At 42.5% G+C, this 21,271-nt stretch overlaps 1 protein-coding gene across 1 annotated transcript; it reads right to left on the minus strand.

Moving 5' to 3' along the window:
- Positions 1 to 11,442: 11,442 nt before the first annotated feature.
- LOC139409945 (paired box protein Pax-8-like) lies at positions 11,443 to 19,795 on the minus strand. The gene is made up of 11 exons (XM_071155352.1): positions 19,726 to 19,795; positions 18,762 to 18,927; positions 18,323 to 18,520; positions 18,042 to 18,118; positions 17,581 to 17,706; positions 16,944 to 17,113; positions 16,630 to 16,750; positions 15,783 to 16,019; positions 15,234 to 15,335; positions 13,339 to 13,425; positions 11,443 to 12,404 (listed from the first exon to the last, which is right to left on the minus strand). The coding sequence occupies exons 1-11, from the start codon at positions 19,793 to 19,795 to the stop codon at positions 12,334 to 12,336; spliced, it is 1,425 nt and encodes a 474-aa protein (XP_071011453.1). The 3' UTR covers positions 11,443 to 12,333.
- Between the last annotated feature and the right edge of the window lie 1,476 nt (positions 19,796 to 21,271).

The following is a 21,271-nucleotide window of genomic DNA, read 5'->3' on the forward strand; positions in this document are numbered from 1 at the left end:
CAGTTTTATCTCCATCTCTTCATTCAAAGACTCAATCATGGACACTCTTACTGACAGTTGTGGCTGCTTCACCTGATGTATTGGTGTCTACCTTCTTGCCCTTTATGTTGTTGTCTTTGCCCAATAATGTTTACACCATGTTTTGTGCTGCTACCATGTTGTGCCGCTGTCATGTTGTGTTGCTACCATGTTGTTGTCATGTGTTGCTGCCATGCTATGTTGTTGTCTTAGGTCTCTCTTTATGTAGTGTTGTAGTGTCTCTCTTGTCGTGATGTGTGTTTTGTCCTATTATTTTATTTTTAATCCCAGCCCCCGTCCCCGCAGGAGGCCTTTTGCCTTTTGGTAGGCCGTCATTGTAAATAAGAATTTATTCTTAACTGACTTGACTAGTTAAATAAAGGTTAAAGAAATAAAATCCACCCTCGTGTTTTTGGCAAGAGCTTTCAGTGGGAGCTTTCCGATTGGCATCTCACAGCCCTCGAGTCAATGTTTTGGATGCAATCATCAGCAAAACTAACAGTAACACATACAATTTCCATACAGAATCACACAACATGTTGAAGTCAAGATGCGTTTCTTTGCCATGATGCCATCTATTGGTTCCCAAATACAAACAGAGCAATAGACGGCACTCACATCGCCATGAAATCACCATCCCAAAACAATTTCAACTATGTGAAAAGGAAAGGCTTCCACTCTTTATGTGCAGGTGATAGAAATATTTGATGCGGAAAAGCTGCTGCTGAATGTGGTGGCAAGGTGGCCAGGTGGAACGCACAACTCGTTCATTCTGCAGAAGAGCAATGTTGGCCTATACACCTACAGCTGCAACCTGGTCTTAGAGCATTTCATATTATTCTGTACATAAATCCAAGACTCTCCATTTAGAACGATATGTTGGCATATGATATGTATTAATTTGTGGATGTCCATCACCCATTTCATATGATATGTTACGAATTACTATTAGTATAATGTTACGAATTTGCAAAACATACAATTGTTACAAATTTGCAAAATGTGCTATATGTTAAGAATTCTAGCTAGGTGGGTAACGTTAGGTAGCTGGCTAGCGTTAGCTAGGCTAGGGGTTAGGGTTAGAGTTAAGATTAAGGTTATGGTTAAATTTTGGAATTAGGTTAAAGGGGTACTGTTATGGTTAAGGTTAGCTGAAATAGTCAGGGTTATGGGAAGGGTTAGTTAAAAGGGTTAAGGTTAGGGGAAGGGTTAGCTAACATGCTAAGTAGCTAAAAAGTTGCTATTTAGCTACAATTCAAAAGTTGTACGTTATGAGATTTGAACTCGCAACCTTTGGGTTGCTAGACGTTTGCGTTATATGTCCACCCAACCACCATACTTTAGTTTTTGCCTTAAGTAACAATCTGTCTTACGTAATCATACCAAACATAACATATCTTACTAATTTGAGTGTCCTGGATTTACATTTACTATGTTAAGTGTAGTCTATGAGACCAGGCTGGCCTAAAGGAGGGGGCTGTTGAGGATGGATGGCTGTGGAGTGTTGCCTACTCATTTGCCTATTCATTTGTCCTGATGGTCCTCTCTTTGCAGCTTTGTTTTTATTTTTACTGGTCAAGCCACAACTGAGCGAGCCAAATAACACCTTTTGGCTACACTCAATTTCGGACACTTGCACCTCTATTTCAGTCCCCCCCCCCCCCCCCCCCCCCCATGGTTGTGCCATTGTATTTCATGGTACGGCATTGTATATACTCTACAGGCTTTAAAGGGTTGATTTTGACCATATATGGTTAATTAGGAGGGTTTCGAAATACAAACATCCAAGGTACTGCAAGAGCACTGAGGCTGAGAACAAATTGGAATATCTCCTACTGGTGTGCATATGACGCTGGTAGGATTGTTTGATAAATCACACTTTTTAGGCATATGACCATTCTAAATTCAGTTCTAAGTAGAATCGTTTCTATGCAATATTGATAAATGAGGCCCATGGACTTTAATACATTCACATATGGTTTCTTCTGAATGCATGCAGGGAAGAAATTGCAGTGCATACTTTGGCTTTCATCAATGGATGGGTCTTGACCCAGGCTTTATGCATGGCCTCTGGACCATGACAGCAGCAGTGGTGCTGGGTTGGAGTGCCATCTTGCTCCGCTCCACACAAAGAGTGGCCATGGCAGTGAGGCAGGCAGGACTCAGGCTTGCATTAGCAGAGGTTAGGGCCATACTTCAGATGGAAAGATCCTGTTTTTGTTCCGCCTTCTACTCCCCCATTCTGTGGACTGGAGAGCTTTGTGGCGCTCTGTCAGGGCTGGTTGGGTAATTAAAAAGGCCAAGCCAGAGTTGTGATCATTAGGGGCTTGTCCAACGGTTGCATTGGGCAGCAGGCTCAAAATAAGCCCCTCCATGCATAAGGTGTGACACATGCACACAAACACTCGTCCTGTTCTGAACGCCATATAACATTCCAAAAGCTCTAATATAGACACACACACACACACACTGTATGTGTCCCTTTGCTTCCTTTTCTCCGTCTGTCTCCTGCCTCTGCACTATGTCCCTCCCGACACACATTGTCCATCTGGTGCTGACGCCTCCCACGCTCTACTTGTTACTTTTTATCTTTTATCCACACTAACCCTTTATTTCCCGCTCTCGCACCCCTCTGTATTCGATTTAGCTTTTAACTCCCTCTACCTCTCCCCCTCCTCTTTTATATTATTGGTCTTTCAGTCGCTCCACTCTTGACTGCTGGCGTCGTGGCGTGGCTTTCTCTGTGGTCCAGCTCTTGAATTCTCTCTTTCTCCTTGTGATCTTTTCAGGAGTCTCTTTTCCATTTGGAACCTGGTCCCCCCTTCACTGAACCACTCTGTCAGCTCCCTCTATTCCACTTGAGGTAGAGAGTCTCTAGTGCGCGTCTCGACCCCTGGACTGGAACACACACACACACACACAAGGAGCAAGAGAAAAGGTGCTCAATTTCATAGTTATGCTGTTTCCTTAAGTAACTCTATTGTTGATCCATTTTATTGTTTCATTTCAGTAGTTTCATGTTCACCATCGTATTTCCTATTGCTCTCCTCCTTCTGTTTTCTTTTGTCTCTGTCATAGGTGACCAGATGAGAGGGCACAGAGGCTGGAAGTACAGAAATAGTACTGGCTACATCTATCCTTTTCTTATTCCTGGACAACACTCTATATGTTGTTTTTCCCCTTTTAGACTCACAGACCAGACATATTTATTTTACATGCTAAGCAGACCCAGGCCGAACATGAATAACACTTCGATGTTCTACTCTTTCCTCCATACCCTTTAGAATGAAGGCCTTTGTACCCGTGGAGTCTCTCACTGGAACAGCTAAGGTAAAGTGCCTGGCTTAAGGGCATTTCAATGCATGACCTAACTTTGCCCTCTCCACTTCCACACACTCCTGCCTGTGACAACACTCCCTGGGCAGGGATTCAGTGCTTCTCAGACACACTAGCTGCAGACAAACATAACGATACATAGCGTTTAGAGGCAGCAGGATGCTGCCGTTAGAGCTCTTCATCTGGGAAGGCAGGACCAACACTGAATATATGTTGACTGTGTTTTTCTTTTCAATCTAAGCTTGACTGATCTTTAATCAGTAGTTGTGATGGGGTTTAATCTTGGTGTTATTCATGATAGATCTACAATAGTACTTTATAGCAAATGACATGTTGAGTGTGAGGAAAGTATGTTTTGAAGAGTCTGATGGAGATACCAGTGTTGGTCTTGGTTGACTCTGTCCCCATGTCCAGAGTTCAGGACTCTCCCTCGGGGCAGTACCTGATACCTGGCAGATTTTATCCAGGTGGGTGTATATAGGTGCGTGTGTGTTTGGGTCCGGAAGGTGTGTGCTTTGAAAGGTGCGTTTCTCTTGATGTCTCCAGTCAATAGTGCTTCCTGCCCTCAGGGCTGTGTGCTAATAGGCCAGTCAAACAGAGGGCACCTGTCTTTCACCTCCGATCCTACCACAGGCTCACAGAGACCGTCTGTTTGGCCACTTCTTTCCTGTTTGACCACTGCAATTGTTTTATGTCCTTCTATGGTTTAATGGACCGATGAGATCCTTAAAGTTGCTGAGGGTGTTTATTATAAATGTTTGAGGGAGCAGAACTGTTTACATCTGTATAATTGAAAGTAGAACTCTTATTCAAATATGTTGATTGGTAATCACATAAGCTTTTCTTAGGTTGATTCTGACAAAGAGGAAATATGGTGACGTCATAGAGACCATTCAGAATTGGTATAAAAATGTCATTCCAGGACAATGAGCTCATTTTAAATAGTTCCAATTATTCACGTTGGTTTGAAAGAGGAGGAACCTTTATGTAACAGACCAACAGGGCTCACATTAATGAACGCAGCGCCATCCAAATCAATAAATTAAGGTGATGTGTTCACTCACACAGTCTGGGTTAAGTGCTTTTCTCCAAGCCACAAAGCCTGTCCTCACAAAGGCGTCCGGCAGACAAGAGACCCTCAGCGCAACCTTGCAGCCTCGCCATTCACAGTTTAAAACAACAGCAGCCTGTGTTTCATTTAGGCAGACAAATATTGTCTTGTGCACAATGCTTATTTGCGAGTCTGAGTTGGTTCACCAGTGTCTCAGGCCCAGAGATAAGTGGTGAAGTTTCCAGTTGACTGGCGCGGGACAACTCTGACCCGTCATTCCACTGATTGCCACACACTCCGCTCTGCACTGCCTTTTTGTCAGCAGCTCCTCCAGGGGCCCCTATCTGTCTCTTAGTTTGTCCCAGTAATGGCTACACACACATGCACCACACACATGCACTGCACGCACCACACAAACACACACACACACACCACTCTGTCCATCTCTGTGTTAAATGTAGTTACCCCAAGCCCCCAGCGCTCTCCCCATCCTGCTGGCTTTGTCTCCCCTCAGCTGTTCCGGCCGGGTGCCTGTATTGTGCTGCCGGGCTCATTACTAGAAGCACTGTGGCCCAAAACCTCAATACTAATAGGCCCACTGTCACCCAGAACCAGGATTGGGATGGGGAGGATGTGTGTGTGTGAGGGAGAGAGAGAGAGAGAGAGAGAGAGAGAGAGAGAGAGAGAGAGAGAGAGAGAGAGAGAGAGAGAGAGAGAGAGAGAGAGAGAGATTAAGTATTTGTGTTGTAGTTGTTTGTGGCGGCATTATGCTGTTTTCGACTCTTTGGCTGCAGGATTGTTAATGTTTAACAGTTGCTGTTATTATTTCCCTGGCAGTCCATCAGCTGGCTCTGTATGTGGAGGCTTTGGAATTTGAATTTGATGCTTTGGGGGGATTGCCTCATTTTGCTGCTGTTAAAAAAACAGAGGGGACATATACTTTAAAGCTCCTCTGTGTCTCTGGATGTGATGTGTGTTTCTGTGTGCCTGCGAAGGAAACTGAAAAACTGTGTTCTGTTCGATTGATGTTAGAGTGGCATCCCACTTCAACAACAATGGAGAAGGGAGCATTGTCAAAAGTAGACAGGACAAGACAGGACAGGACAGGACAGGATAGGACAGGACAGACTGTAGAGGAAGGGAGTGAGCATGAGGGTTGCAGCTTGGACATAGGATAGAGAGGTGTGAAGAGAGAGAGAGAGAGAGAGAGAGAGAGAGAGAGAGAGAGAGAGAGAGAGAGAGAGAGAGAAACTGCACACTGGGTATGTACTTCGTCAATGGTAGGCTTCGAAGGGACTCCTACGTTAGCTCATGTCTTGGTAGTAGTACTGTAGACAACTTTATCACTGACCTCTACCCAGAGTCTCTCAGAGCGTTCACAGTCAGGCCACTGACACCTCTATCAGATCACAGCAAAATCACAGTCTACATGAACAGAGCAATACTCAATCATGAGGCATCAAAGCCAAAGGACTGAATAATTTTAAGAAAGGCTATAGATAGAAGGAAAGTAGTGTGGAAACCTACCAAAAAACAATTAGGCAACAACAAATTCAATCCCTTTTAGACTACTTTCTGGACAAAACATTTGACGTTTGACTGTAATAGTGTAAACTTGGCAGTAGAAAACCTAAACAGTATATTTGACCTCTCAGCTTCCCTATCAAGTCTAAAAATGTCAAACAGAAAACCAATTTTTTTTTACAACAATTACAAATGTTTTGATGAAGAATACAAAAACCTAAGAAAGATATTGAGAAACCTATCCAACCAAAAACACAAAGACACAGAAAACCTGAGCCTACGCCTTAGCTAAAACAATACAGAAATAACCTACGGAAAAAGAAGGAACAGCACGTCAGAAATCAGCTGAATGTAATTGAAGAATTCATGATCTCTAACCACTTCTGGGAAAATTGGAAAACACTAAACAAACAACAACACAAAGGGTTATCTATCCAAAACAGAGATGTATGGGTAAACCACTTCTCCAATCTTTTTGGCCTTACAACAAAACACAAAGGCAAAAACATATACATGATCAAATACAAATCTTAGAATCTTAGACCTACTGGATTCTTCCATTTACATTGAATTTACTAAAGGAAAAAATAAAAACCCTCCAATCCAAAAGGCCTGGGGTGTTGATGGTATCCTCAATGAAATTATAAAATATACAGACCACAAATTCCAATTGGCTATACTTAAACATGATCCTTAGCTCTGGCATCTTCCCCAACATTTGGAACCAAGGACTGATCACCCCAATCCACAAAAGTGGAGACAAATTTGACCCCAATAACCACCATGAGATATGCGTCAACAGCCACCTTGGAAAAACCCTCTGCATTATCATTAACAGCAGACACGTACATTTCCTCAATGAAAACAATGTACTGAGAAAATGTCAAATTGGCTTTTGACCAAATTACAATACGACAGACCCTGCACACCATAATTGACAAACAAACCAAAACAAAGGCAAAGTCTTCTTATGCTTTGTTGATTTCAAAAAAGCTTTTGACTCAATTTGGCATGATGGTCTGCTATACAAATTGATGGAAAGTGGTGTTGGGGAAAAAACATAGGACATGATAAAATCCATGTACACAAACAACAAGTGCGAAGTTAAAATTGGCAAAAAACACACATTTCTTTCCACAGGGCCATGGGGTGAGACAGGGATGCAGCTTAAGCCCCACCCTCTTCAACATATATATCAACAAATTGGTGAGGGCACTAGAACAGTCTGCAGCACCCGGCCTCACCCTACTAGAATTTGAAGTAAAATGTCTACTGTTTTCTGATGATCTGGTGCTTCTGTCCCCAACCAAGGAGGGACTACAGCAGCACCTAGATATTCTGCACAGGTTCTGTCAGACCTGGGCCCTGATAGTTAACCTCAGTAAGCCAAACACAATGGTGTTCCAAAAAAGGTCCAGTTGCCAGAACCACAAATACAAATTCCATCTAGACACCTTTGCCCTAGAGCACACAAAAAACTATACATGCTTCGGCCTTAACATCAGCGCCACAGGTAACTTCCACAAAGCTGTGAATGATCTGAGAGACAAGGCAAGAAGGGCCTTCTATGCCATCAAAAGGAACATAAAATTCAACTTACCAATTAGGATCTGGCAAAAAATACTTGAATCAGTTATAGAACCCATTGCCCTTTGTGGTTGTGAGGTCTGAGGTCCGATCACCAACCAAGAATTCACAAAATGGGACAAACACCAAATTGAGATAGCATGCAGAATTCTGCAAAAATATCCTCCGTGTACATTGTAAAACACCAAGAACGCAGGCCGATACTCGCTAATGATCAAAATCCAGAAAAGAGACATTCAATTCTACAACCACCGAAAAGGAAGTGATACCCAAACCTTCCACAACAAAGCCATCACCTACAGAGAGATGAACTTGGAGAAGAGTCCCCTAAGCAAGTTGGTCCTGGGGCTCTCTTCACAAACACAAACAGACCCCACAGAGCCCCAGGACCAACTTGCTTAGGGGACTCTTCTCCAAGTTAATCTCACTATAGGTGATGGCTTTTTTGTGGAAGGTTTGGGAATCACTTCCTTTTAGGTGGTTGTAGAATTTAATGTCTCTTTTCTGGATTTTGATCATTAGCGAGTATCGGCCTGCATTTTTGGTGCTTTACAATGGGCTCTGTTCACAAACACAAACAGACCCCACAGAGCCCCAGAACAGCAACACAAACAGACCCAACCAAATCCTGACAAAACACATTGGAAAGAATTAACAAAAAAACTGAGCTAACTAGAATGCTATTTGGCCCTAAACAGAGAGTACACAGCGGCAGAATAACTGACCAATGTGACTGACCCAAACTTAAGGAAAGCTTTGACTATGTACAGATTCAGTGAGCATAGTATTGCGATTGAGCAAGGCTGCCATAGGCAGACCTGGCTCTCAATAGAAGACAGGCTATGTGCACACTGCCCACAAAATGAGGTGGAAACTGAGCTGCACTTCCTAACCTCCTGCCAAATGTATGACCATATTAGAGACACGTATTTCCCTCAGATTACACAGATCCACAAAGAATTAAAAAACAAACCCAATTTCGATAAACTCCCATATCTATTGGGGGAAATACCACAGTGTGCAATCACAGCAGCCAGATTTGTGACCTGTTGCCACAAAAAAAAAATTGCAACCAGTGAAGAACAAACACCATTGTAAATACAATGACGGAGGGAGGGGTGAGGGAGGGCGGGAAAGAGAGGGGAGTGAGAGAGACACAGTATACAGTAAATAAAGAGATGTCATGACTCATCTTCGTCAGTTGCTGAGTACTGCCCTGATCACATTGTATTGCTTGCCAGTTATCATTGATATTGTGTGCTTAAAACCATTTTTCAAAAGGCAGCTTAGCCTTAGTTTTATTAGATTTTTGATGGTTCTTTTTGTGGTAAATTAAGGCCATGATACACTCAGTCTTTGAAGGGCGTACAGTAGCCTAGGCCTATGTTCATAAGAAAAACAACACATTTATTGAAATAAATTAACATAGTAAAAAAGAAAAAAACGGACATTGATGATCCCTTTGAGCATGTGATCCCTTTGAGCATGTGATCCCTTTGAGCATGTGATCCCTTTGAGCATGTGATCCCTTTGAGCATGTGATCCCTTTGAGCATGTGATCCCTTTGAGCATGTGATCCCTTTGAGCATGTGATCCCTTTGAGCATGTGATCCCTTTGGGCATGTGATTCCTTTGAGCATGTGATCCCTTTGAGCATGTGATCCCTTTGAGCATGTGATCCCTTTGAGCATGTGATCCCTTTGGGCATGTGATCCCTTTGGGCGAGTTATTAGTTACACTTTGGATGGTGTATCAATACACCTAGTCTCCACAAAGATACAGGCGTCCTTCTTAATTCAGTTGCCAGAGTGGAAGGAAAGAGGCCAATGGTGACTTTAAAAGTTACGTAGTTTAATGGCTGTGATAGGAGAAAACTGAGGATGGATCAACAACGTTGTAGTTACTCCACAATACTGACCTAATTGACATAGTGAAAGAAGAAAGCCTGTACAGAATACAAATATTCCAAAACATGCATCCTGTCTGCAACAAGGCACTAAAGTAATCAAACTAATTCACTTTTAGTCCTGGATGCAAAGTGTTTTGTTTGGGTCAAATCCAATACAACTCTCCATTTTTCCAGGATAAAAAAGAAACGTATGGAGATAAGCACAGGCAAAACCCCAGAGGAAAACCTGGTTCAGTCTTCTTTCCACCAGACACCGAGATGAATTCACCTTTCAGCAGGACAATAACCTAAAACACAAGGCTAAATCTACACTGGAGTTTTTTTTTTACCAAGAAGACAGTGAATGTTGCTGAGTGGCCGAGCTACAGTTTAAACTTAATTCTACTTCAAATACAATGGCAAGACCTGAAAATGGCTGTGTAGCAATGATCAACAACCAATTTGACAGAGCTTGAACATTTTAAAAAGAATAAAAGCCAAATGTTGCACAATCCAGATGTGGACTTACCCAGGAAAGACTCACAGCTGTAATTGCAGCCAAAGGTGCTTCTACAAGTTATTGACTCGTGTGTGAATACAAAAAATTGCAAACATTTCATAAAACATGTTTTCACTTTGTCATTCAAATCGAATCACATTTTATTGGTCACATACACATGATTAGCAGATGTTATTGCGGGTATAGCGAAATGCTTGTGGGTAATGTGTGTAGGTGGGTGAGGAAAAATACATGTTTAATTAATTTTGAATTCAGGTTGTAATACAACAAAATGTGGAATAAGTCAAAAGGTATGAATACCTTCTGAAGGCACTGTATGTGGCATGTAACCTATTACATTCGACAGCTCACATTCAAGGCTTAATTGCGCGGAAACTCATTGATGAAGTTGAATATGAAACAGTAGGACTAGGGGAAAATCAAGCCAGTAACGAATTGATCCCTAGTCTAACATTAAAATAATACAATTCGAGACAAAACGGAATTGGGTCCCTTTCGAAACCAAAATACATTTTTTTCCAGAGATAGACTTTATGTATAGGTTAACTCTCCAACAACGTGGGGTGTGGTTTGGTATTTCGTATTGGCTGTATCCACGGCGGAGAGGCAATCAGTCAAGTCCCGCGGCCTTTGCTGTGACGGTGGGTCCAGGTGGGCTGTGGCACTGCCGAACCATGGCCTCTTTACCGCGGTATAATAATGAGGCCGCAAAGAGGGGAGAAATAATTGCAAATAAAACTACATGATGCAGAAAATAAAATAATAAATTAAACAGATGTGCGTGTGTTCAGGATCATTGCTTTTGTCCTCTTACGTTTCCAGTAAATTGCTGAGTCGCAGAAAATAGGTAACATTTAAGAGTTTTGCAGTAGAACCATATAGGCCCTACTTCTACAACTACTACAACTAATACTAATAATAATGATGATGACAATGATAAGTTATTCTGTTATAACTATTTAATTCACTATGTACAGTATTTATTGTGCACAATGGGAACCCTACGTCCTACATCCATGGCAACAAAGTAGGCCTACTGTCTTTGTGGAGAATTAAACAGCACAAATAGGACACAGTAAAGCAGTGTGACTGTGAAGCAGTAAGATATGGTCAGATAATGATGTGTTGATCATTTTAAAATAGCAGAACAACTATTTTAACTGTAGGCTAAACAGCCTTCAACTATTTTACACCTAAAGATTTTCACTGATACTAGACCCCACAGAATTGGACCAAAGTTTTAAATTCTGCTTGTGTGACACAAGCCTACATACTATTCCAGTTTTGTGATTATTACACAATAGGAGTTTTGACTTGATTTAGTAAGATGTCCAAAAAATATGTAAGGCAGAGAATCACTTTGTCATGCTTTATTTTATTAAAATACTTTTTTAGAAATTCCGTATTTACATCTTCAATAATATTAATAACAGTATAAGAAAAAACGTGTTTAGTCACAGTTCTTACCAAACATCAGCATTACAACAACCTCGAAATATCATTGAAGAAAACCCCCCAAATCTTTCATGAGTCATTAATCCCCACAATATTCACCCCAAATCATCCTCATGATAAAGTTGCATTTTTTTCTTAAGAGCAGTTTGCAATTTACTATATATACATATTGCCAAACAAGAGTAGCGTAACCCAGACAGTTCAATTCAGGTAGCACATTTTCTTTGACAAAGACATGAGGACATTTTGCTATGTTAATGATACCATGTGTGACTGTATTCCTCATTTAGACTATTGGCACTGTGTTACATTTAAGATCTGGAAGGTTTTGCTGGGTGATGAGCTCAAATAGGCTGAATTTTGAATTCAACACAGAGAATCCTGAAAAACATACCCTAGAATGCGAAAGGGACATGTGTATTGTATAAAACTGTTGTAAACTTGATGCAAATTCAGGCCTAACTTCACATAAAAGCAGTTACCGCACTGTGACACCACAATTCATCCTATGATGTCACCATGAAGTCAAAAATGCATGTCAGAGTTGTAAAATGTGCTAAAAATAAAGTCTTTGGTGAAACAGCTTTAGAGTGATGTATACAGGATGCAGGATTCAGGGCGTTGCCACTGAAAAAGTCATAGAAATCAGTTGCCCAAATGTATTACAGTGTTTAGAATGTCATGTGTAAACGTGTAAAGTCATCCTGGATGAGGCTGTCATTAAAAACAAATAAATAATTCATTAGTTAGCCATGAGAAGGTATTGTCCATGAGTTCATGCTCAAGCACTGCTGGTCCAGTGTTGCCATTAAAAGTCTCCAAAGTCTCCATATTTTTACTTCCCTGTCCATTATTGGGAGACAGTCCAATTCTCATCATAGCTTCCTATCCCTTGCTGCATTTGCCTATTGGTCCCCATTACCAGTCCTCTTGATGAGGGTTGGTCCATGGGAGCTAGAGATGGTCGTAGGCTGCAGTGGATGGTGGAGCAGTGCGGGAGGCCGAGCTATAGTAATAGGGTGAACCTGCAGGGGGCGACAGAGATAAAGGAGTTTACTATTGTGTTTTGTTCTTTAGCTTGGCTTTGATGGTGTTAGGAGGGACAATGCAATGTAAAGCAGGCTTTCTTTATCCCATCCACCACATGACAATAGCAGATGGTTCAGATGGAAATCTGCCCTGCTTGGATAGTTTGTCCCATGAATAAAGCTGCCTGTTTTGCAATCTCTCTTTAAAGGATGGGTCTGCTACTTGATGGAAGAAATATCACAGAATGTTTTGCGTTATGCATAGAATTAAGCATTTACAACACACAAGCATTAATACTGTTTATTTTCCCCTGTGTCGTTAATAACTGGTGAAATCAGCTGGGTCAAGGTGACACGAGTTCTCAGGCTAGTCAGCTCCAAGAGAGTTACTGTACACCAATGGGCGGCAGTGGTTTGAAGCCGACCTCCTGGTAATTGGGTGACTAGTTTCCATGGGGACTAGGGGAAATCATGATACATGTGACGTGACTGAAACCAAACATTTGGCTGTACATGATTTCCTGGTTGGAGTGAGGATATGTATTTGCGGATTTCCCATTGATACTCAGGGTTCATTCATTGTATCTTAGGTTCAAAGCAGTAGAATAAGGTTTAAAGTATAAACTTGACATGACATGAATGGTTTGTATTCAACATTTCAAAGGGAAGCTTTAAACAAACATTTTAATTGGAAGCTGGAACTTTTATCTACAACAATTCAGTCTGATCCGTGAGTTATATTCTGAAGACCTTAATTTTGTATTTGTTCATGAAGATCACGTTCGATCCAATCATAACATCAGCTTTATAAACAGTAGAGTCCTGTGTGGAATCATACATCGTTCCAGTACACAAACAACACTGACTACAGTACATGCTTCTAATACTTATGAAAGGTGAACACCACTGTGCCGGACTGACTGTGACTCACCCAAAATGCTGGAGTTGGTGAATCTCCAAGCTTCACTGTAGGAGGTGTAGGGGGAGTGAGTGTAGGTCTGGCCAGAGTAGTCTGCACCTGTAGGACAGGGAACAAAAAAACAACACATGCATCAGATGTACATTGAGACATATATACAGTAACCAACATCATTCAGTAAGAAATTCACACGTACGTGTAGCCTATAGACAAAATTAAATTACAGTCTAGACAGTATTATGCATTATATTTCTTAAAAAGACACGACTTCCTCAAAGTTTTATTTTGCCTTCATTTGAGGGTGTTTGTCCTCTTGCCAGCATCTGCTGAGACTTAGCTCATAATTCACCAACGGTTAGGGTAGCTTGTAAACCATTAATCTATGAGCCAGGTGAATGGCTGGGGGTAAAATCCCTCGACTCATTGATGCGTGTGGCTAGTCTCCACATCCTCTCTATAGCATTTAACCCTCCCCTCCCTGTCCCTCCAAAATGGCCTCCTCTCCTCTCTATCCCTCACTTCCTGCTTTAGCCTTTCTACCTTTCTCTCTGTCCTCTTTTCTTCTTCTTCTTTTTTTTTTACATTCCAATATCTAATTGGTAATTATGTTGGCTGGATTGAATCCCTCCGCTCCCCCCCAGACCCCCCCTTTCTGTGAGTAATTGTGTATGAACGCTTCCTCACAGCGAGCCCACCAGAAAAATAATAAATCAGACCCTCTCATTTCGCGCTTCGGAGGGCAGACTTCAAATAAAAAGGCACATCACACACACACACACACACACAAACACACACACACACACACACACACACACACACACACACACACACACACACACACACACACACACACACACACACACACACACACACACACACACACACACACACACACACACACACACACACACACACACACACACCACAGTGCTCTCTCTCCCCCTCTCTCTCTCCCTCTCACCCGGGCCCACTCTGCCACCCTGTGGCCCCCCACCCTCTCCCCGTCTGGTGGGGCCCCTGGTTCCCATGGCGATGTGTGGTCAGAGGGGCGGCGTGGGGGTGCGGGCAGCAGGGCGGAACCCCCAGCCTGTTCCCTGTACCCCCTGGGCCCTGGCTGCACCGCCGTGCAGTTCACCAGCCGAGCAGGCTACTTATTAACCACCATGCCTTCCTGTTAATCTCCAATCCTCCCTCCCAGCACTTATCTCTCCCTCTCTCACTCCCATCCTTGCTTTTTTAACGTTGGTTTTGGTCACTGCCTTACCCCAAAACAATGTTTTGTTTTGTTGTCTACATTCTTCTCAGTGGTGCTTTGTCCTCATAGCATATTCAGTTTTAGCTTTCCCCAAAGGGAAAACCCAGATGGGATCATGTTTGGGTCACAAATAAAACTATGAACTGCATTTAAGGGCCCAGTGCAGTCAAAAACATGATTTCCTGTGTTTTATATATATGAGATTGGAATAATACTGCAAAATGAATGCCCTTTTAGTGTAAGAGCTGTTTGAAAAGACTGCCTGTCATGTCAACCTGTTTTGGTGGGATGGAGTTTTGGCCTTCCATGGTGGCATCACCATGCAGTAAATTAGTTAACAGACCCATAAGAAAGAAAGTTCCAAACCTCTCTGCCAATAACAGCTCATTTTCTGTTTTCCCCTCCCCACTCAAACCACTCCCAGACAGTCCTTGCAAAATTATGGCTTAAGAAATTGCTCATTGCTAAAACAATCATAGTATGGTGCTTAATTGTTAACCCAAAATGATTTGATATTGAGATAAAAAGGGCTGCATTGGACCTTTACGTAAGCTCAACTGAAAGGAGAGACATCATTCATTTATTTCTCTGAAACCCCATCTGAGATGCCATAGCCTGTCTCAGTGTGAATGTCAATGGATGGGAGTCTTACCTGCTACCATGCCAGTGATGGCGGAGGATGAGTAGCCTGTCTGGCCACTGGAGGGGATGTGAGGAGGGTAGCCGGGGAGAGTGGAGCTAACCATGTCCCTTCCTGAAACAGAGAAGGACAAAACACACAATGTCAGCTCTTCTCAGGAGGTGGATGTACACATGAAAAACAGATAAATTCTTTGGCCCCCCCAAAATATGCGTCATGTACATGAAATCATGCCAGTTACCATTCCACCATATGTATTTATTTATTTATTTATTTAACCTTTCTTTAACTAGGCAAGTCAGTTAAGAACAAATTCTTATTTACAATGATGGCCTACCCCGGCCAAACCCTTACCCGGACGACTCCGGGCCAATTGTGCGCCGCCCTATGGGACTCCCATATTCTACCATCATATACAGCAAGTGATGTTCGTGTACAGTACTGCACATGGGGTTTGGTGGTTGTGGCAGGTGACATGATAAGAGAGTGTAGTCTACCAGTATACTGTCCATATGAACCCCCTACAGGGAGTGGCAATGGATGAGATGAATGCTTCATTACCTGCTATGAGAGACTGGCTGCTGAACTGGCTGTACACTGGTGCATGATGGGAGAATGAGTTGAAGGCATGGGGGAAATGGTTGGAGCTGCTGCAGCTGCTACTGATAGACACAGGGGCCTGCAGCGATTGCAGCTCCAGAAAAGCTGAGTTGGCCACCACATTCGGAGAGGGGCTTGTGCTGGTCACCTCTGGGGACATTTCCTGTTTCAGACAAAGTGGGAGGGGCTGTAGGGGGTCTGAGGTGGCACGGCCAGTGGTTCAGTGGATGGGTGAGAAAATGAAATAAAATGGAATTAACTGATATGAATGGATTAACAAATACACAGCAGCAATAGCCTGTTAGCTGATTGAAATGAATGATGAGTGAATGGGTACTACATCGTGTTTGATGTGTTTGCGAACTGCGCTGCGGATAGACATACAGCACATCATGTACATCTGTTTTAAATTAAACTTGAAAGGGTGCTTTGGGCAGCTTGTGATAATACGCCAAATTAATTGCACAACGCATCAGCAGGCACGGCAAGCTAAAATGTGGCTGCACTACAGAGATAAACATCCACTGCTATGATAGCTCAGTCGGAAACCAAGATCTATAATCAGATTGATGACAACCGCAGTTGATACAGTTTAGAGTATACACGCCTAAACAGACTGCTATTACATTCACAGATTATGAATGCATTATTACATTCAACATAACTGTCTTTGTGAATTGGGTCTTCAGATATGCTGATGGAAAACAATTCTCCCATGTGTCAGCGTGTTCAGTTTGTCCTCGGTTTCATCTTTAAGCTCTGATATTTGTGCAGGGTGAGAAGGCAGCATCCATCGTAAGAGTTTTACCTGCCACCACAGTGTAGCCCTGGTGCGCTGCCAGATTCCGACCAATAGCAGCACTCGATGTTGAGAGGCTGGTCTTCCCATCTTCTAGACTGCCATTGATGAGCGAGAGAGGGTACACAGTCTGTGGAGGATAGATCGGATTAACCATTTGTGTGTAAGTGTGTGTTGCATGTGTGAAAGCGAGAGAGGGAGAGAATAAGAAATTGACAAAGAGAAAGAAAGACAAGGAGAGGGATAGAGAGAGTAATTTTGGGAGTGGAGTTAATCAGGATCCACCAGCTCTCAGTGCCAATGTGCCATGTAGGCTGCTGTACCTGCTCGGTCTTGCTAGCTGCAGCAGAGCTGAAGGAGTCTGGGGGGTAGTGGTGGCGGTCGAAGCCACAGTCCAGGTGCTGCGGTGGGAAGTGCTCTGGTCTCAGTTGCTTTCTAGGAACGCCCCCGCTGCCCTGAGAGTCCACACTGTGTCTACAGCTTTCCTGGTCACCTGAGAGAGAGAGAGAGAGAGAGAGAGAGAGAGAGAGAGAGAGAGAGAGAGAGAGAGAGAGAGAGAGAGATACAGAGAGAGATACAGAGAGAGATACAGAGAGAGATACAGAGAGAGATACAGAGAGAGATACAGAGAGAGAGAGAGAGAGAGAGAGAGAGAGAGAGAGATACAGAGAGAGATACAGAGAGAGATACAGAGAGAGATACAGAGAGAGAGAGAGAGAGAGAGAGAGAGAGAGAGATACAGAGAGAGATACAGAGAGAGATACAGAGAGAGATACAGAGAGAGATACAGAGAGAGATACAGAGAGAGTGTGTCATATTAAGAAACTGCTGAATTTATTTGAGTTTGTGGGGAGGTCTCATTCAATTGGGAGAGTGAATCTTATTGAATCTAATTGAATAAAATAATCTTAAAATGTGAGAGGAGAATTTGGGATTGCACGAGAATTTGAGGGTACTTACTGTCGTCATGGCTCCTCTTGCCCTCCTGGCTGGGTTGTGGTATCCCCAACAGGCCACTGATGGAGTAGGTGGAGCCCAGGGAGTCGGACTGGGGTGACTCAGGGGGAGTGACGGCTGAACTGGGGACTGACAGACAGACAGACAGACAGACAGACAGACAGACAGACAGACAGACAGACAGACAGACAGACAGACAGACAGACAGACAGACAGACAGACAGACAGAGGGAAATGGACCATTATTACTCCAATATTATCGTTGACCATTAGCGCTTAATCTTACGTACCATTAAGCATGGAGTTTCTTTAGGCTTAATACTGCATGATCAGATCATAATGCTGGACCTTAGTGAAGGCGTGTGTCTGTGCTTAGAGTGGGGGGAGTGTTAGCGCATTGTTAATCACAAGGGTTGATGTGAGTGTGTGTGTGTGTGTGTACGTGTGTCTGTGTAGAAACTCACTGAGTATGTGTCCTGGGCTTAGGCCTTTGCCATCCAGAGGCAGATTGAATGGCTGCTGCACCTTGGTTCGGATTATTCTGGAATAAAGAGCCGGGATTAGAGAACAGTTTAAAATCTATTGAACCACTTCAGTGGGTGAACAGTGAAAACTATTTTTCTTATACCCAGTTCATTTCTAAACACTTGTCTTACATTACTAAAGAGATCACAATGGTTATTTTAAAGGTCCACTCTGATATGTATTGGTTTACACATAGCATAATGTAGAGGTTAGTCATTACCTGTTGATAGAGCTGACACTGGGCACGGTGTCGCTGTCACACACTCCCTCTGCCAGCAGCCTGTCTCTGATCTCCCAGGCAAACATGGTGGGGTTCTGACGTTTGTAATCTGCTATTTTATCAACCACTTTAGGAGTGGCCACCTTGGGCTTGGAGCCCCCAATCACTCCTGGCTTGATGCTGCCAGTCTCGTAGTAGCTGGAAAAGGACAGAGAGGTTTGCTACATAAGAGAGCAATATAGTGAATGTGGATGGTCATCATTTAGATTGAACAAAAATAAGTGTTTACGATACCAATTCCATAATGTATAGCGAACCCAGAATGATTAAATAATGGGAGACAGTGGTTCTTGGTCTAAGTGTCTTGAGAACACAATGGAGGGCCATAAACAGTATAACCCTGTTGTGTAAAGTTGCAAAAGTTCTATGAGGTCCTCACCGTCCCAGGATCTTGCTGACACAGCCGTGGCTGACGCGGAGCTGCCGGGAGATGTCACAGGGACGCACGCCCTGGTGGGCCATGTCCACGATGCGCTGCCGGATCACCTCCGGAAGCGGACGGCCGTTCACAAACATTCCGCCTAGTTGATTAAGACCCCCATGACCTGGGGGAGGAGGGGGGATGAAACATACATAAATGTCATGGAACCTGAGCCCACTGCCACCCACGCTACCACCCACACTCAGCACTACCTCATACAGAAGATACACACACACACAGGGAGGGCTGACTGAAACGGGTTCTGAGCTGATTTTACTTGTCTTCAGGCTATTTGTTTGGTCTGAAACAGGGATTACTTAGCACCTAACATTCTTACATAGATAGGATTATGACATACTACAGTCAGGTAGAACAAAATAGATTAATTAATGAAATAAATAAAATATTATTTAGGTGTCTATTGGCAAAAGTATTTTCAGAATGCATAAAAGAAATAGAATAAAAAAAGTGGGTCATTTGGATTTGTAAGAGAAGATGTAATTGAACCTGTTGGGAAAATTCAGCACAAAGTAAACAAGTATGAGTGAAGTACAATATATTATTTATCTAATTTCTTCACAAAATTGTGTATGTCATGAACCAAAAAAAATGCATTTATTTCCTGGAATTTGATAAAAAAGCATTGTTTTCAATAAAGTTAATTTAAGTTGTTTTTTTTATGTTGAGGAGAGGAGACAAGCATGTCTGGCGAGTTCAAGTTTATATATAATTGATATGAACGTTGGATCATAAAACAGTTAATCAAAATATAAGTAACCCTAACCCGGGTATACTGCTCAGTAGGGCTATATAAAAAGGATGACTTCAGCGATGTGAATGATGCACATCAGAACATATTTTGTAAATGTACCATGCATAATTCATTGTTGTTTTAAAAGAGTGGTAAAAGAGGGTAACTGACCAATTAAGTCGGATCTAGCTAGAAATTTGACAGCTTCTGGTCTAGACAGCTCTGTGTATGTCTTCCACATTCTAGATGTTCTCAATCCTGGTTCTGACCTCTAGATTCCTCTCTCCGGGTTTGGGTTTCCTATGGGACACACAAGGCAGCGAGAGCAGGGTAGTCATTCCTCGCAGAGAAAGTAAGTTTATCCTAACTTTGATATAAATTAATGTCACATTAAACGTTATAATACGGATAGATTTAGATGTCTTATTTTTGTCAGAAGTTTGGGGCCTATAAAATGCCATAATTTAGGCATATTCTAGCACGCGACGTGGAAAAACAGCTCACATGCACAATGATCCCCTATTGCCATAATTTCGATTTCAACATACCCTGAAGTGATACTGTCTAGGCTACAATTCGATAGCCTAAATAACACGGTCAATTATTTGTCATCATGTTATGTTTTGGAGTTTGTTTTTCCACGATTTGGTTAGTTATTCTTTGGAAATTGTTGTATGTATGCGAGGTCAACGGGTGCCTCCTACACAGCAAAGTTCAATGTGAAACCAGCTCTTTGACATGTATAACACGTTAATAGTCTAATGAAGAAAAAAAAATACAATTACGCAAAATAAATGTTAACCATTCGTTATTTATATATTAGACACTTTTACATTGTGAGCAAGTCGACCAATTCCAATGACTGTTTAGGTCAAATATCACTCAAATAGGCTTTCAATAACTTGATTCACCCCACACAAATGCTATAGGCTTCTCATCTCTCCACATCGATGGGCGGCTGTCGGTAGTCAGTTGGTATAATAAGGTTAGTATTCTAAAAACAATATAGGGTGCTGTAGGTTATATGCCAGATTTGTCTGTATTTGAACTATAGGGATTTAATGAAATAGTTACTCCTATTTGGCCTAGGCCTATAAAACTCTCCTGTTTCACCACTTATGCGCTCAGGATAATGCGTATATTCATTTGTAGAAGAACATTCATTCCCTTGTGTCCAGGCTGAAAATAATACCACAGGCCTGCACCAGGGAATAGGCCACATGTTCTAGTTATAGTTGGCCATTTTAACGTAAAGAAATAAATACAAAAATCGACTTATCCTTTATGTGAGGACTTGGAAATGCAGCTGTGGAGAGGTTTGCCATGTCATTTTGAAAGTTGTCAGCAGCTACTCTGTCTTTCTATGGACTGCATCAGTGACTTTGTAAGAATCCCAATGCTTTTAATTTAACCCATTCAGCAGCTTGCTTCCCCTGGCTCTTTTTTTCAGTCCTTTCCCAGCTTTCATTTCCACATCAAACGGAGGCCGGACGAGGCTGGGTGGGGAACAGGAGCACCATTAACGGTGCTAGCGGAGTGTGTAAAAATCTCCCCGCCAAGCTTCACCAACCTGCAGGATATTAAAGCCAAGCAACCCCAAGGGAATAAACACACGCATATACACACGCGCGCGCACTCTCTCTTCTCTCTTTTCTGTCACACACACACACACACATCCCTCATACTGACTTTTTATTGTAATTGCACAATTATAAGC

The sequence above is a fragment of the Oncorhynchus clarkii genome, chromosome 5 (assembly GCF_045791955.1).
Source record: "Oncorhynchus clarkii lewisi isolate Uvic-CL-2024 chromosome 5, UVic_Ocla_1.0, whole genome shotgun sequence".
Lineage (NCBI taxonomy): Eukaryota > Metazoa > Chordata > Actinopteri > Salmoniformes > Salmonidae > Oncorhynchus > Oncorhynchus clarkii.

Bases quoted from the DNA above. Each gene is read 5' to 3' on its own strand.
- LOC139409945 (XM_071155352.1), bottom strand. From the start codon at position 19,795: ATGTGGAAGACATACACAGAGCTGTCTAGACCAGAAGCTGTCAAATTT. The intron at 18,521-18,761 runs GTGAGGACCTCA...GTCCTTTTCCAG, and splicing joins GTCAGCAAGATCCTGGGACG to CTACTACGAGACTGGCAGCA. The intron at 16,020-16,629 runs GTAAAACTCTTA...GTGCCACCTCAG, and splicing joins GGGCTACACTGTGGTGGCAG to ACCCCCTACAGCCCCTCCCA.